This window comes from Bradysia coprophila, assembly GCF_014529535.1.
Source record: "Bradysia coprophila strain Holo2 chromosome X unlocalized genomic scaffold, BU_Bcop_v1 contig_12, whole genome shotgun sequence".
Taxonomy (NCBI): domain Eukaryota; kingdom Metazoa; phylum Arthropoda; class Insecta; order Diptera; family Sciaridae; genus Bradysia; species Bradysia coprophila.
The window spans coordinates 4490991-4504801 of NW_023503293.1; the positions used below are offsets into that span (position 1 = coordinate 4490991).

At 34.4% G+C, this 13811-nt stretch overlaps 2 protein-coding genes across 8 annotated transcripts in view; one reads left to right on the forward strand and one right to left on the reverse strand.

Annotated features, from left to right (window-relative positions):
* The window catches only part of LOC119067127 (transcription factor Sp9), a 41315-nt gene that overhangs the window by 16224 nt on the left and 11280 nt on the right, over positions 1-13811 (forward strand). The window lies entirely within an intron of this gene.
* On the reverse strand, positions 2164-4647 carry LOC119067129. Of its 3 annotated transcripts, none has more exons than XM_037169911.1 (7): positions 4471-4647; positions 4239-4336; positions 3250-3660; positions 3035-3189; positions 2820-2973; positions 2462-2754; positions 2164-2399 (listed from the first exon to the last, which is right to left on the reverse strand). In XM_037169911.1, the coding sequence occupies exons 1-7, from the start codon at positions 4479-4481 to the stop codon at positions 2376-2378; spliced, it is 1146 nt and encodes a 381-aa protein (XP_037025806.1). In that variant the 5' UTR covers positions 4482-4647; the 3' UTR covers positions 2164-2375. The 3 variants fall into 3 exon arrangements, with proteins under 3 accessions (XP_037025806.1, XP_037025808.1, XP_037025807.1); XM_037169913.1 differs by having other exon boundaries at positions 2820-2964; positions 4471-4639; XM_037169912.1 differs by having other exon boundaries at positions 3250-3655; positions 4237-4336; positions 4471-4639.

The following is a 13811-nucleotide window of genomic DNA, read 5'->3' on the forward strand; positions in this document are numbered from 1 at the left end:
CGATCAACAATTAATCGCCATTCCGTCTGGAATACATGAAAATTGGATTCGATAAAATCACGACTGTCCCGACAAACTTATCACCGTGCTCCATGCTCTAACGATATGCGATAGAGAAGACGTCTAAATAGTCTCAATACAAACCGTAGAGTGTTGTTTGTATCGTGGCTATTTAAACAGTTCGTTTTTCAGCTAGTCGTTAGTGTCGGTTTGCAAAATTATTTGATTGCACTTAAATTTATGCTTTTTTAACATCCAAACATCCTTTGATGTCCTGATTCTGATTCGTAAAAAAAAACACACATCGTCACATCAAAACAACCAGCACTCATTAAAAACGTCAGCAGCCAACGTAATCAACCGAATAATGTGTACGCACACAAATTTCAAATCCAATTAAAATCAATATTCAAATTACATCAAAAAAGATAACCGGGGGGAGTGAGGGGGCCACACTAATTTGACACACATAAATCACCGCCGATCTAGTGTCATAAAGTCAGTTAGCTGGATTAAGTAATGTAATTAGTATTAATTTAACCCCCAACCGAACCCTATCGGCTGTAATTTAATTCTCTCTTGGAATCGTGGCCCGTTATTAGAAAATAATGATCTAGTGCTGGAGATATTAACATTGTATTGTATGCTATACCGTTGTGTTATATACATAAAAACAAGAGCAGAAAAAAATCATTTTTCCTTCCATGTCCTTAATACATATAATCGGCATAGTTAATCTGTTATGGAGGGCATACTCAACATACGTATAAAATATATATATATATATATATAGGAACATGAAGCGACCACGATATAAAATATGTACATCAACCGACTGTGTGTATACACCACTTCTTCCAACACACAATTATTATCAGAATAAAAGAAAATATACTCTAAAAACGATGCAGCCTGGACAAAAGCCCATTAACTCTTAGCTGGCTAATGACTTTTCGTAAATTAAATATCAAAAGAAACGTAGCACCGGCAAAAAAACGGTATAGAAGTAGAATGAGTCTTATAAATTTTGTGTTTTATACCGAGTATGTTTAGTGATAGCTGCTGGAAATTAAAATGAAAATCAACTAAAAGTTTTGTGAGAACAAAAAAAAACGAGCCAACCAGCAGCAGAAGCAGCGAAAAAAATGGGTTTTTGTTTAATCCCGTCTCAGCGCTCGTTTCAATATTATTACGGGCTGTGTGTACGTACAATACATTGTATATAAAGAAACGAAGACACAGAGGGGTCAAGTGGAGAGAATATTATTTTAACAAGAAGTTAATAACGAAAGAAAAGACAATTTGGAAGATCATGATTTCGTTGGTTGTTGGTTTTTAATTTTCGGGTTTTTTGTGTGGTGCCATTTATGAGTTGATTAAAACGTCGTTATAAACGGAAATTCGGATAGATAATGGGGAATATTACGACGATTAACTTGTTATGTGAGAGGTTCTATTATAAGGCAAGGAATTTACACCAATTTCTTCTAATTGAACTGATTCCAATCTATGATTTGACTCTTTAGTGTGTATGTGTGTGTGTGTGTGTGTGTGTGTGAAAACCTTTGGGTGATTAGCTGTAACGATGGTCTGGGTAAATAACGTTAACACAGGCCTTCAATAGCTAATTTGAGCGCTAATTCTGAATGGGGCCATTTTCGGCCAACAGTGACTCACACGAACTGCCGGTTTTTTAAACATTTACATGCTTATGCACGGTAAAGTGCACTTTACATCACTGCTTGTGACAGGGAAAATGCACTTACCGTCCACAAACATGTAATAGTACATTACTATGCAAGGGAAGTAAAGTGATATCTCGTATCCAGATGAGAAAAAGTATCCGAGGGCGGCAGCCCGAGGTACTTTTACTCATCGTGATACGAGATATCACTTTATTTTCCGTGTGTAGTACGACGTTTTACTATGCGAGTGATGTAAAGGTTATTGCCTATACATGTAATAGCCTTATTACATGCACCAGCATAGTAAAATGTGTTACGTCACTGCTTGTAAATGCTTGTTTAGGCACGTGTGATTACTCCACTCGCCTTCGGCTTTTTCCGCAAACCCCACACTTGCCTAAACAAATATTTACAAACAGTGACGTAACATACTATAAACGGTCGGAAATGATCTTGAAGGAATAATTGTCACAAAATCTCTGTGGTTCATAATTTATTCCATGATCGTAAAGTGTAACTGATGTAATTCAAGTTCGACAAATAAAGAACAGGCAACATTGTACCTTGATGTGATCATCACTCTCAATCATAAACTGCAGGCACTCGTGCAGACTAATTGTATTTCATATTAAAACTAAAACGGTGCAACAAACTTTTGAATTGTCACGAATACTCATATCCGAATTCGTACTAGTCGTCAAGGAATTGCCAGCCCTACCGAAAGTAGTGATAAATTAGCGAAACTCATAGCCAACAGTCAATGGTAGCAAAATTACCTCCATATCACGTTTCCATTCCTTTTGTCGTAAAACTTCTTCTCGTTTCTTCTTCTGCTCTTCGATGGCCATTAGATAATTTTTATCATCCACGCTCATCTCTCCCGTATCAATTGACATCGGAGTTGCTGGTTCCGTTGCTTTCTTATCAATCTTACTAATCGTCTCCAGCGACGTTGTCGATCGTCGTTTGTTTATCACGACATTGTTGAAGTACGAATTGCTGACAGCAGTACTCAATTGTGTGCTACCATTGCGGTCGGTATTGGAAGCTGTTGCGGACGTGAACCCTTCTGAAATTGTTAATTTTTCTCGATGAGTTGTTTGTTTTTGCGTGGACAGATCCAAGCTTTAATACCGAATTCAGGGTTGACAGTCACTGTTCGTGAAATAGAGTTGCCACTTGCTTGCGCTTTGATAATGAAAGGTACTTTCTTGCGGATCGCTTGTGTTGGAAGATGTTCCTGAATTAAAAGTGGAAATCGGGTGCGAGGAAAAGCCAGCTGCGTAGGCTGGACATTGTAATCGGTTCTTACGTCGAAAAGGACTATTTTCACTGTGAAATCTTGTTACCTGAGTTTTAATTGACATCAAGCTTGGTATACGATTCTTGGAGCGTACAGGCCCTTTGTGTAGAACGGTGCCTTTACTTACGAATCTGCGCGTTTTACTCTTGTTTTTATTCCTCTTAGAGTCGAATTTCTTTGACGACGATGTTGACGAAGACGCTAAAATTAGAATTCTATTATGAATCTTTGTGGGGCTCTTACACTTCAATAAACACATACACGATGTGGCCTCAGACTGACTGAGTCCTTCTGGATCCGGCGACGGTGAACGCATATCCAACTTAATTTCCAATTTCTCCGGTTCGGCCACATTTTCTCGTTTGTCATCAAGGACAACCTGTTGAGGCTCAACCGTCGGAAACACTTCAATTACGGGTTGCTGAATGTGATTGAAATCGATGTGTTTTTTCGAAGTGTCTAGCGGTTCTACCGCTTTATTGGTCGGCTCGGTTGCATTTGATTGCAATACGTTCGAAAAAGTTGAAATCGATTTGCCCCAGAAATCATTTACGTTTGAGTAACACGGTGTCGGTAACGGCTCAGTTGGTGTAACTATTGCTACCGGTTCAACTGATGAAACAGATGTCATGGACATCTTTGTGACAAGGTCGTTTTCATGTTCTTCGTCATCTGGATGAAAAATTTTGAAAATTATGTACAGGAAATGTCAAAGAAATTTAGACATCAATGTAGTTCAGTTGTTCCTTAGCTGGTCCACTCATACAAAAAAAAAACGCTCATACGACTTTACAATCGTTTAAAGACGTTTAAGGACTTTTGTTTGTATGAGTGGACCAAGTAAGAAACAACTGAAGCTAACTCATGTCTAAATTTCACTGACCAATCCTTTTTGAATAAATTTTAGTCGCAAGAAATCTTTAGTACGAAATGGAGAATTCTATGCTTGACAGTGTACAGCTAATCAGCTGGACCTACATTAGGTTCATACACACGAAATCAGACTTCAAGAAACATTTTATGTCGGACCTATTTTTCCGAGTTACATCAAGCACTTTACATCGCGTTTATCTTCTCTGGTAATAACATCGAGCATTTTTCTACAAATTTATGCAACTCGAGATCATAATGTTCGAAAACTACGAACTTTAGATCCCTCTGTTGCATAAAACGTTGTATGAATCTCGGTGCGAAGAACTTGATTAGGCTCACGATGTGTATAACTATTTATAAACGAATTTTCACTTTACCACACTCCTCTTCATTCAATAAGGCATCTTCATGCCGTTGATCCATATCCATATCCAACTCGTAGTCGAGCTCTTCGTCGAGGTCAATTGTTTCGATTCTGAAATCGACAAACAAAATTTTTGTTAGAACGCCGCCATTAAACAGAACAAACAAAAAATCGGACTGAAACGTAAAACCGATTCACGAAAAGTGTGTATTTCAATCGAATAAGAAATAATTTCTGCTACTTACTCGTTCGACATTGCAAATACAAATACAATGTCTGACAAGGCACTTATTAATGATCGACACTAAACACGGTGAAGAACTCTTTCGAAGAAAAAAAAAACTTGGATCAAAAATGTTGATTAATCTTTCACTTTTTCAGTTTGCATTTGATTTGACATTTTCATGATAATGTGCAAACGCGTACTACAGTTTCAAATTAAAACAAAAATCTAGTCCAAAAATCCAAAGTGGACATGACGTCATTTTTAGCTCAGTACAAATAAAATTTTCTGTGATTATGATTTTTCGTTACGGAAAGCTTCTGAGCATGATTTCATCCACAGAGATCGGTTTTCATATATACTTCATCAATGTTGATGAGGTTATGTCTCTATGGATGAAATTTGACAGTAATTTGACAATTCATTTGGCCTTGGAACAGACCTATGTATGTAAAAACATTTGCTCTACGACTTATATTTTCGAGCGCTTAGAGATAGCATTTTTAATTTTTCAACTTGTTTGTCGTTTGGTTACCAATACTTTTTATGTTGCAAACAATTTCGATTTTCTACGACTGCTCAGATGCATAGGGACTTGTTAGAGCCGTCCTAGCACTTAAAAACAAATGTTGTGGCCTAAATTTGAAGTCGGGTAGTAAGTAGAGTAATAATTTGCCCTAGAGACGTGACCTTTTATTAGATACAGGCTATTGGCCTATGTTATTAAAGTTCAGTCGTAGTCTAAGCCGCTTCATTCCTCACAATTTCCTACGGCTCAGAATGACTCCTTCGTCGACGACTTCTATTTAGTGGATTCCTTAAGTAGTTTCATCACCAAGTCATTTAAAGCTAGTATGTTCTTAAAATGTGAAAAAGCGAAATAAACGCAAAATAAAAACTTAAAAAACGAAAACAAAAAACAGAAATAGGAAGCATGAATTTGTCCAACAACAACGAAACCATTTTCGATAAAACGCTAAACAAACACGCACCAATTATATTAAACTACCACCAATAATGGAGTTACTAAAACCATAATGGATTTTTCATTTCACGTCTTGACGCCTCGTTTGTACAAACATTCGAACGTAAGTTTGACAGCTTTAACAAATACAGTTGGATATATAAGTGATTAAACCACCTTAAAAATAATCCAAAATACCCAAAACTTATTTAGGTATAACAACGTGCATTTGTTTGATATGTTATATATACAACATATACGTATGTAATCCATATAAAATGTAAGGAGTGCGTGTGTGAGGGAGATCGAACTAGCATAAAAACACAGTTAAATGGAAGAGTCAGTTAACAAAATTTTCATAGAAAAAAAATTGTGTAACACGGCTTTGATAAATGATAAAAATGGATGGATCGGTTTACAAATTCAGAAGTTTTTATATGGTTGGTTAATGTAAATTTACCGTGAAAAATGGAACCCTTGATTTCACTTTAACATTTGGTTACATTGTAAAAACGATTTTTCTTTTACCTTCTACCGTTCCGAATTCGCTTCACTTTTTCTTAGAGTATATTTGGAAGCTGGCTGCAGAATTTTTAAGGATCTCTAGCACCGTTTCGCATATTAATGTTTAGATACGGACCCTTACGTGACAAAGCAAGACCGTTCGTTTACGATATGGTCACACTTAAAGCTTGTTGACGGAGTATATTGACAAAACCGAACAGGAATGCACTGAAGTCGATTAAACGTTAAAATGAAAAATGATTCAAGTCGATTGATAGATGTCGCAAATCAATGACGTTCGACAAATTGATGTAATTATGTTATCGTGTCTACGTGCATTGCCTTAAAGAAATAGGAAAAACGGAAGGTTACGATGAGAAGTAGACGGAAAATGTATTTCACAAGAAAATTCTTTCGATTAGAGGTTTCCATTTGGTATGTGTTTTACACATATGTGTCGTGCACATGAGTAAATTTGAAAAGCTTCGTTTACTGCAACGTGATAGTTAAAGTCTTCCAAACTTTCTTTTCGGATTTACTTGTCTTTTTACGGATTTCATAAAAACAAAAACGTTTGTGTAGATTCTCAATCGTATACACTACGTCAATCACTGGGGAAACTGTTTCAAATAAACCGCTCAAAGATTACCAGGTCAAACAAATAAAAATTGAATATATCGGTTCCCTTGAAGGGTATAACGTAAATCTTATGCATTATATCATCGTGAGAGTGTACTTTAGGATGATATTAGAAAAGTCAAACACTCCTCCCACTTATATTCTATATCCAGAATTAAATCGAGGTTGATTTGTTTCTAACAACCAAAGCATTTTCTCTGGTCTGTGTCTTTTTTTCCCCCTTTTTTTATAACAAACATTTTGTGTGCTGTGTGTAGTACACTTCGCACATATAAATTCTTTGAACATTGAATGGAAAACATTTTTGGGGTGAATATTCCTCTTGAGAGAAATTATTTTCGCAAAGTGGTTGTGGCTTTTCGGAATTAGTGCTGAGAAAAATGTTTTGATGCGGTTTTCGGAATGGCTATTTATTTTGATTGTCAAACTGTGTTTGCCTGTGGCTATTCGATTTTCGGATGTTTTATATTATATCGGAAGCACCAGTGAGTGTGAGAGAGTTTATTTCTTTAAGGATGGTTCCATGATATACCCTATTATCATCGTATTGGGACTTTAACTTTTACCCCAATAAAATCGTAGTCAATAAAGTTGTAAATATGTATTCCCTACTCACATGAATATAAACTCTGATAGGTTGTCTTTTGTTGTGGAGTCGATAGTACAGAAAAATATCAACAACTATCCGTTGGCTTGGAACAAGTTTCCGATTTTATGAAACCACATTTTGTCCACCGTTTTGATTTATTCACTTTTTACACGTGTAAAGTTCTAGTCGACGATTTTTATTTATTTATTAGGTAACCGAATTGCGACTCACTTACGAAACATTATAGTGTACTTGTACACAGTGTGTGATATCTTATGAATATATATGGTATATATATGTATATGTATATATGTATATATAACTGAACGTACTGCAAAAGCGAAATGATAAATGCAATGCAATTAAGCGAAAAAGACATTTTATTTTTAAACAGTTAAAATCTCTGTCACAACTCAATGTTATTCGATCAAAACACATGTTATCTAAGTATATCCACGAGCACAATATAAAATCTACAACATAATTTGAACGAAGAAAAAAAAACTGGAAATTTATTTATCTTCAAAACATGTTACGTGTATCCATATATACTTATACTGTACGTACATACAGCTCACTGCATGCCATTCTTTTGATCTATTCACATAATTCATTTTGATGCCAGAGTGTGTAGGCAAAATGCATTTTAATAAAATTTATATTTGCACTTTTACCGCATAAATCTAACATTATGTTCCAGGGCTGGTGTTTTAATCAGCCGGAGCATTAAATTATTTTGTTCTTTTCAACTCTTTTCTTTTCCACTCAGAGTTTTTTCCGTCTTCTTCATTTTTTGCTTACTGTTTCTTGATGTACTATGACCGAAAATTTACACATTAAACATTACACTGACTGGTGAAGTGACAAATTTATATTTCCGAGAGTTTACGTTTTGTTAAAATGCCGTATGCTTGAGTTAAATGCAATGAGGCGTCCAGTTGTTGAGTATCCGAAAATAGGATCTGATTACTAATGAAGTTATGTTCAGTTTAGATCAGACAAGATGAGTCGGATAATGTGGTCGATTTCAAATTTTTGTTGAGTCAAAGGAAAGGCGATGTTAACCACACTAATTGGCAACATTTTCAATTTCAAGCATTGAGCCAAGTTTTCTTTTGATAGCTCATGCTAACACTCCAGTCGCATTAATTTAATGGAAAATTCTTTACCTTCTACAATCGTTAATTATACCCCCCAAAAATCTACGTGTAGATAATTTTCGTTTCCCGACCAACTTATTTTCCTAACAATGTTATGATCCACTCTGTTACTCTAACGTACACACACCGCTACTAAATAAACAATAAAAGAATTGTTCCTCTAATGCATATCATTTGCATGCTAATCATCACCTTGTGACGAAAAATAAAAGTCCAATCAATCAGCGCACACGATATCACAAAGAAAATCTTTCAGTTAACATGTTGTCGCACATTGTCCCCGCGTGTTTTTCTTTTTTTTTCGTTTTTTTTTTCTGTACAGTACATAGCATAAGGTTTTCCATCAAGTAAATTAGAGCGCGGTGCGTTCATTACTGAAATGCCATTACAATGAAGAGAGTGTGAGTTGAACGTTTTTTTGTTTTTGGCTATTGACGGAAAGATGGTCTTTGATTTCGGCCGAAATTTTTCGGCGTGAAAATATATTTAGATTTTAATGAACTGTGGCGAATATTTGATGTCTTCATGTCGCTATCAAACTCAAAATATTACAACAAATTTGTGTTCTACCTTTTGAACCTCTTTATTAAGAAACGGTAGCTATTTTATGGAAACGGTGGTCTCTCTGTACCTAGCAGCTGTTTTCATATCTTTCCACGACATCAATTTTCTCTATAGTCTCGAGGGTTACCACTTTTAAACAGATAGGTCTTCATTAGTGTAACTATTCGTCGAGAATTACGAACTAGTCCCGCAATATTTGTAAACCTTCCAGAAAACAAATATCTGGAGATTAACCAATGCTCGGTAATGCACAACCTACAGAGTTTCATCTTGTTAAAAATTCTGCATTTTTAATTAATTCGTCATAATGCTTCATTATAACAGCTAATGCTACTAATTCACACAAACGATGTTGTACTGAAAGCTGGTATGCCAAAGGATGCGAAACAAGATCTTACGAGACCAGGACCTTAAAAAGAATAACTAGATTCAACAAATCAATTTGCTTAAAATCGACCCAGGCTTGCCGCATGTCATTTAAAGTGGAAAATTAGCGAATTAAACAACGGAATTCTCTCAACAACATACTTGAGAAACACCCATGACATTTGTTGATAAATGTTGGATTTTATACCATATGACAGAAAGGGTATGTTCTAAGTAATTTGCAGAGAAAAAAAAATTAATTTACCCTCAACACGATTATCCCTTAAAGTTCTCAAAATTGTGAACAGAAACTTTTTTTTTTACAAACAAAACAGAAAGAAAGGACTTTTCTTTAGCTATTTAAGTACTTAAAGAACCCAATTTGAAACCCCTGTTGTGTCATTATGACACACAATCGAATTCAAGATGTTTTTTCTTACATTTTTTTTGTGTGTGCAGCAAAACACAAATGTGACTACATTTTTAAGTATTAGCTATTTTCCCGTATTTGAATCTTTCTTATTAGGAGAAAAAAAAACCGAAACAATTTGATGAGCTATCAAAAAAAAATTTTTTTGATGGATATGACTGTTGTTATATGGGAAAAAGTGTGTAATATGCCGAATGGTCTTTTGTAAATCATTGTTGTGCCCGCTTTCAAATTATGAGGATGATTGAAAGTTTTTTCTTTATGTGTGATGCCTTGATGTCCTGTTTCCTTTTTCGCATCAAATTGATTTAAAAAATCAAAGTTTTTTGTGTGCAGTTATTTACCCTATCTACTGACTCAAGCCATATACTCTGAACATAGGCAAAATGATGTTTTGTTCAGCTTCACATCCGGATATTGTAGAAAAAGGGAACTACACCTTCCAATGGAATATTTGAATCGCTAAGTACAGAAACGGGACATGTCACATTAGCGAATCATAAGAAAAATGAAAAATTAAAGCCTTCGAATTGGCTGACGATGTTACAAAAGTTTTTTTTTGATAGTTTAAAGCAAAAAAACAAGCATCGTAAGCCTATTCGGAACGGAATGGAATGAAATTTCATTTTGCTTATATTTCGCTAATGTGACATGTCTGAATTAAACTCTTAATTTAAATCATTGAAGTACTACAGTGTCTCACAACGATTTAAATGTCTCGGTAACATTACCGTTAATATGAATGGATCGAGTCAAAAACGGCAGATATTTCGGAACCAGTGTGACCTACTTACACCATCAAACGCACTTGATCCCAAAAAGTATAAATGGAAAATTACATTTTACAACTTAGCAAACACCTTAATACTGAACACGTGAATGCATACGCCCTTTAATTCAGACATAGCCACATTTTTGATTTCAAATAATAATACGGTCTGAACAATTACACCATCCATGTACACAAAATGTACGATAGTAATACAACAATTATTGTCGAAGTTTACCGCAAACAATTTTTTTTATATATTTGTACCACCAGTGTTAGACGTTCTGTACGTACATATATCTATAGCAAACGAAGAAAATGAAACAGGAGAGAAAAATAAAAACCACCACAGCATTCAGCTGCCTACACACATACGTAGGTAATATACTTAAATACTTCTAATTACTTGCTACTTGGCTCGATAAATGAATATCAATTTTGTATGCCATGCCGTGACTAACCTCTGCACACAAAACATTTCATTGTAAAATACCCACAACCCATTCTATTCCTATCACATCATAGACTTTGAAATAATAATGTTCCGTCTTCTATTTAATCAGAGATTTTTTCGTTATACATGCTGTTCGGTGAATAAAACAGAAAACTCAAATCAGAATGGAAAAAAACCCTCTCCGTGTGTTAAAAAATACTTTAAAACAAGGAGAGGTAACCAATTAATTTCATTATGGAATTTTCAACTTACGTTAAAAAAAATAGAAGTTTTGTTTTATGGCCGCGAATCACGATCTTATGTATTGATTTAAAGCGCAAATTAAATTTTAATTTGATCTACCATTATAGATTTGAACGTAAAGGCATTCATTTGCTGTGTACGTGGTTAGTACAATCCGGCTGGCAAATATATATGTATCTAGATTCAGAGAGACTATGTGGATTAGAATGAATATACATGTAGACACTCGTAGAACGTATACATCTAGATATAACCACCAAGGTATCTCTCCTGCCGTAGACATAACGTAGATTTATTTTATTGTGCATGACGCGGTTTTACTCCACACACACAGTATAATACAAGTATATTCAACCAATTAGATAAAAGAAATAAATTCAAATTGATCGTCGGGTTTTAATATTTTTCTAGAAATGTATTTCTTCTAACCTTAAATGGTTCGCCAATCTAACGGATTAAATGAAATCGGAATGTCTTTCGCTCTTTTGAATGTAATGGGTAAATGATATAAAAATAAACAAGTAGCTAATTTATGGTCGTTGCCAGAGAGTTATAAACTTGAATGAAAGGCTTTAATTTACTACTGTACCACTTGTGGTAACCAATAATTACAACGATTTTTTTTTTGTTTTTGCTATCACAAATGGATATTTGAATTTAATTTTCTTGAATTTATCACATTAATCTAAATTGAAATATTTTTTTTTATCTCCTTTGCTTAGCCTTAAATCGAATATTTAAACACTTTGTTTAACTGATCGTGAATTGATAATTTGCTTTTAATATTAATGTCCATATAGTGGTAACAGCACATAAGTGCAGATTCCTCAATCGTATAAGAAATTCAAATGTCAGTTGTCAGGATGTGAAGGTAAAGAAAAAATTAATTTGTTCGTTGAGAAAATTAAGTTTTTTTTAGCTCGTTCGAATGCGACTCGGTTCTGATATAAATTAAAAATGAATGCAGTTCCAACAAGAAAAAGACGAACCTTCAGTTGTTAAACATCCTCATTGACTCCTTTTTTCATTGAATTAACGCCGAATGATGTTTTCACTTCACTTTCGGAAGCGGGTCATTATAAATCATGTTCACGGTTCACATCGAAACACTTGTACTATAGAATAGGAAAACAAATATGGTTTGGATCATTATGGCAACTCTAGCAATTCCATGCAGATTCGGCATATTCCTCTGAAAACTATACTTTGGAGTAGTCATTCAGGAATAAAATAATTTTTTTCAATTGTTGTGCAGGAAAAGGCAATCGAATTTCAGCCGAAATTTGCTTCAGCTGATTCACTCATACAATCAAAACTGGCTATGCATGCCCATGTGTGCATTGCTAAATCCGTATACACATTCATAATCAGTTTTAAATATAATCAGTTTTGTTTGTATGAGTGAACCAGCTGAAAATCAGCTGTAGCAAACTTAGGCTAAAATTTTGTTTGCTCTTTCCTGTAAGTTACATTTTTTTGAAGTCATTTTGATGTAATCTGAACTACTGCAATAAAATTACATCAAATTCTTTCTGTGTGATCACAAATCTGTTGTCAGTGATTCCTTGTCCCTGTTATTCAAGTTCACACCTATCCTCGCTTTGGACCAATCAAATGCAAAACTTATTCTCTATAATTTCATGAGATCGAAAACCAAAGAAATAGGACGCCCTTAGATAGGGCTTCATCTGCGAGAATGTTCTGAACTCTATGTTAGCGTAAATAACGTCATTTTCTTCATTAAGAATCTATATAGCACATTTCTTTCATCAGCCACCAGTCTTGTAGTAATTAGTATTATCGTTGATGACTAATTTCGTGAAAAATGGCACGGTAAGCGCTCTATAAAAATTCTTTTAATTGCCGCTGTTCAACAAAAGTTCAACGAAACTAACGATCGAAGTGCATATATTACCTTTGGTAAAACTATTACGTCAAAGAATTGATTTTAATGAGAGTAATGTAACTAAATTACTTAATTACTTTAGCTCGGAATAAATTAATAAACAAAATGTGCAAGTAAATCTAGCAATATATTTGCATTGGGACGACATTTGCACGAAATGTAATGTGCATTTTACCAGACAAAGTTGGAAGGAATGTATAGTCCTAATGCTGGTAACAAAGCATTTTAGTTGGATACTAAAAATCATCGTGTAGATTGTATGAAAACAAAATTCGCTTTCTTTAATCTACTTAAACAGTTATAATTAATGCAACGATAATATTATACAGAGAAAAAAAAATTAATTTTAATGTAAGCGGTATAAAAATTGGTCTGAGCATATATTAACAAACGAGAAAGAAAAGAAGTTAAAAAAAACTTCATATGTTGGCCTGTCTTAGATCGGAATATATATATATATATATATATACGATGAACGTCTCTCCATTATGACATACAAAATTTACACAAAACTTGTGCCGCGCCATGCGGTTTAATAAAAGTCAAATTCTGGCGCCATCATCATCCACAACGTAACAAAAGAAAATATTAACACTTTTGCTTCTATCTTCTGCTCCGCACACCACATATATGTATAAATTCAAACTCTACCAAACAATGAACGTTCTTTTTTTTGTACATTAAAAAAGAACACAACACCAACAATATGCACATACTGTGTACGTACGAATGATGTATAAATATTGAATTCGTTATATATAAATTATAACTCATT